Raw genomic sequence first — 3,299 nt, 5'->3', positions numbered from 1 at the left:
TTCCCCCGTTCTATACGGGGATCTGACTGCCTTGCCGAGCTGGTGCTTCCTTCCCTCCCGGGTCCCAGAGCATCCTCCTCGGCGCTACCCGCAGCCCCAGCGCTGCTTCCCCGGTCGGACGCGGTACACGTTGCTGGATGGGTGCGTGTTTTGTTTTCGCGGTACCCTTCTCCTCAGGCCGCATACATAAAGTCGGAAGGGGCGATGGGGGAAGATGACTGCCTTGAAATTGGCTACAGGACGGCAGCGGGCAAAACGGGACTTTGTTATATTTAGAACAAAGGGACGGGCAGGATGTCCCTAAGCTCTCCTCCTTTGTGGATTGCAGCTGCCGAAAAGAGAGGGGGGCGTCTGGAAACAAGTAAGAGACAAGGCGATGTTGCGGGGGGGGGGGGACGCCAGCGGGCGGGGAGCTCCCGGAGGTTCGAACGGAGCCGGCAGCGGCGGCCGCTCAGCTGGCGCTGCGGAGCTGTCACGGCGCGGCCCGCCCCCGCCGCCGCCGCCGCCGCCGTCCGGCCCCGCCGCCCCCGCCGCCCGTCCTCCCTCCCTCCCTCCCGCCCTGCCCGGCCCGGCCCGGCCCCGCCGCTGCGCTGCCATTGGCGCGGCCGCCGCCGGCCCCGGCCCCCGCCGCGCTCTCGGCGGGCACGGCCGTATAAGAATCCAAGGGGGGCTGCGCTACGAATCACAGCTGCACAACGAGCGCTGGCGGTGGCAGCTACAGCGGAGACCTGGGTCCTGCTTGTCCCCCTACTCCTCCTTTTTGTTATTTTTTTTTTTTTGTCCTTCCTCCCCCTCTTCCCTCCCCTTCCCCCGCGGCTGCCGGAGCCAGAGAAAACTCCTGTGCAAAAGCCCGGCCATCACCGCCCGATCGCCGGCGCTCGGGCTGGAAAGTTGCGGCAGACTCCGGGTGCTCTGCTACAGCGGGGAGAAGGCTCCGGACTTACAAAAACCCAGACGGGGAGAGGGGCCACGGGCTTCTTAGACCTTTTGCACCGTTCTTCTTCTTCCTGCACAAAGCCGAAGGCAGCATCTTTGTGTTGTTTTGCTTTTGCCCTTCCTGCTCCTTTCTCCGTGCGCTCGGGTGTCGATAAGTGCCAGGAGCTGCTGCAGCCGGCGGTGCTCTGCGAACGCCGATATAAAAAAAAGGCAAGGAGACTTCCAGGTGGCCCCCGGGTGCCGGATCGTCCTTGGCTTTGGTTGCTCTAGACTGACGAAGCCTCAGAAGCCGGCAGAAGGAGGCGGCGGTGGAGGGGGGAGCCGAGGAAGCAAAGCCAAAGTTGATTTGGAATAAAGGAGAACGGCCAACCCTCTGCCAGGCTGCGCGCTGGAGTGAGGTCTCCAGCCCCCTCCACCGGGAGAGGTGTCCTCAAGACAGCGATGGCCGGAGAGCTCAGCATCGGAGCCGAGCTGCCCACTAGCCCCCTGGCCATGGAGTACGTCAACGACTTCGACCTGATGAAGTTCGACGTGAAGAAGGAGCCCCTGGGCAGGAACGACCGTTCGGGCAGGCACTGCACCCGTCTGCAGCCTGCTGGCTCCGTCTCCTCCACCCCCATCAGCACCCCCTGCAGCTCTGTGCCCTCCTCGCCCAGCTTCAGCCCCACCGAGCAGAAGACCCACTTGGAGGACCTGTACTGGATGGCAAACAGCTACCAGCAGATGAACCCCGAGGCGCTGAACCTCACTCCAGAGGACGCGGTTGAAGCCCTCATTGGGTCCCACCAGGTATCCCAGCAGCTGCAAGGCTTTGAAGGCTTCCGGGCCCACCACCACCACCATCATCACCATCATCAACACCATCACCAGTACCCCACGGTCACTCACGAAGACCTGGCCGGCAGCGGGCACCCTCACCACCACCATCATCACCACCACCAGGCCTCACCCACTCCCTCCACCTCCTCCAGCTCCTCCCAGCAGCTCCAGAACTCGCACCAGCAGCATCCCCCCTCCAGCAGCGTGGAGGACCGGTTCTCAGATGACCAGCTGGTCTCCATGTCTGTGAGGGAGCTCAACAGGCACCTCCGAGGCTTCACCAAAGATGAGGTGATCCGTCTCAAGCAGAAGAGGAGGACCTTGAAGAACAGGGGCTATGCCCAGTCCTGCAGGTATAAACGTGTCCAGCAGAAACATCACCTGGAGAATGAAAAGACCCAGCTCATTCAGCAGGTGGAACAGCTCAAGCAAGAAGTGACCCGGCTTGCCAGAGAGAGAGATGCCTACAAGCTCAAGTGTGAGAAACTTGCCAGCAATGGCTTCAGAGAGGCCGGCTCCACCAGTGACAACCCATCTTCCCCCGAGTTCTTCATGTGAGTGCTTAACAAAAATAATTAAAAACAAACAAAAAAATCCCCCCACCCCCAAAACCTGACCCCTGTCACCTTTCTCCCCCTACCCTATCCTCCTCTGACATCTCCATCCATCTGTCTGCTTGACTAGAGAGAAAGAAGGAGAGAAAAATAGAGACTTGATTTTTAAATTTTTTTTTTCAGCATCGTCTTCTAGAGTAGCTGTGGGGAAAAAGTAGGCTGGGGGTGGGGATGGGAGAGGTAAAGTGCAGCTTTTTGGCTTTTGTTTGCGAGTTAGAGAGAGGGACAGAGACAGAGGCAGAGAAGGACAAGTAAAGCGTTTTGTAGCCTGCTTGCTTGCAGAACGAGATGGACTTTGAGAGAATAATAATAAAAGACAATGAACAAGCCATCTATAACATCCTGCCTACTCGGAGAGATAGAGGGGACAGACACAGCACCATCTCATGCACAATTTACCTGCTTGGAACATAAAAAAAAAAAAAAAAAAAAAGAATAAATCAAGAGGACAATATATGCAAAGTCTTCATATATTGCCTGCTTTGAGAAATGAGTTACAGGACTCAGATGGGACATTCAATCTCAGAAAGGAAAGAAAGGATGGAAAGAAAAAAAAAAGAAAGAAAGAAGGAGAGAAAAAAAAGACAAACACAAACTCATCAGTTTTATTGCCTGCTTGATTATATAGAAAAATACGAAAATCTGCATTAAAAATATTAATCCTGCATGCTGGACATGTATGGTAATAATTTCTATTTTGTACCATTTTCTTGTTTAACTATAGCATGTTGATCATCGACCATAGATTTCTGTTGTTGTTTTGTTTTAATGGGTAAGGAAAGCATCACGAGTTATCAAACTTTTTACTGCTTGTGCAGTTTTGTTCTTTGGTTTCACTCTCTCTTTTTTTGTTTTGTTTTGTTTTGTTTTTCTTTGATGGTTGTTAGCTTGTAAATATCTGCTACTTCAAACCGCACAGGAGAGGGGAAA

At 55.0% G+C, this 3,299-nt stretch overlaps 1 protein-coding gene across 1 annotated transcript; it reads left to right on the top strand.

The window, feature by feature from the left end:
• Positions 1-689: 689 nt before the first annotated feature.
• MAFB (MAF bZIP transcription factor B) lies at positions 690-2,946 on the top strand. The gene has a single exon (XM_009908627.2). It carries the CDS (start codon positions 1,378-1,380, stop codon positions 2,311-2,313), a length of 936 nt encoding a protein of 311 aa, XP_009906929.1. The 5' UTR covers positions 690-1,377; the 3' UTR covers positions 2,314-2,946.
• Positions 2,947-3,299: the final 353 nt, after the last annotated feature.

The sequence above is a fragment of the Dryobates pubescens genome, chromosome 26 (assembly GCF_014839835.1).
Source record: "Dryobates pubescens isolate bDryPub1 chromosome 26, bDryPub1.pri, whole genome shotgun sequence".
NCBI classification, from domain to species: Eukaryota; Metazoa; Chordata; class Aves; order Piciformes; family Picidae; genus Dryobates; species Dryobates pubescens.
Note: the sequence above shows the minus strand (reverse complement) of the source record. Positions and strands in the feature narration are given on the sequence as shown.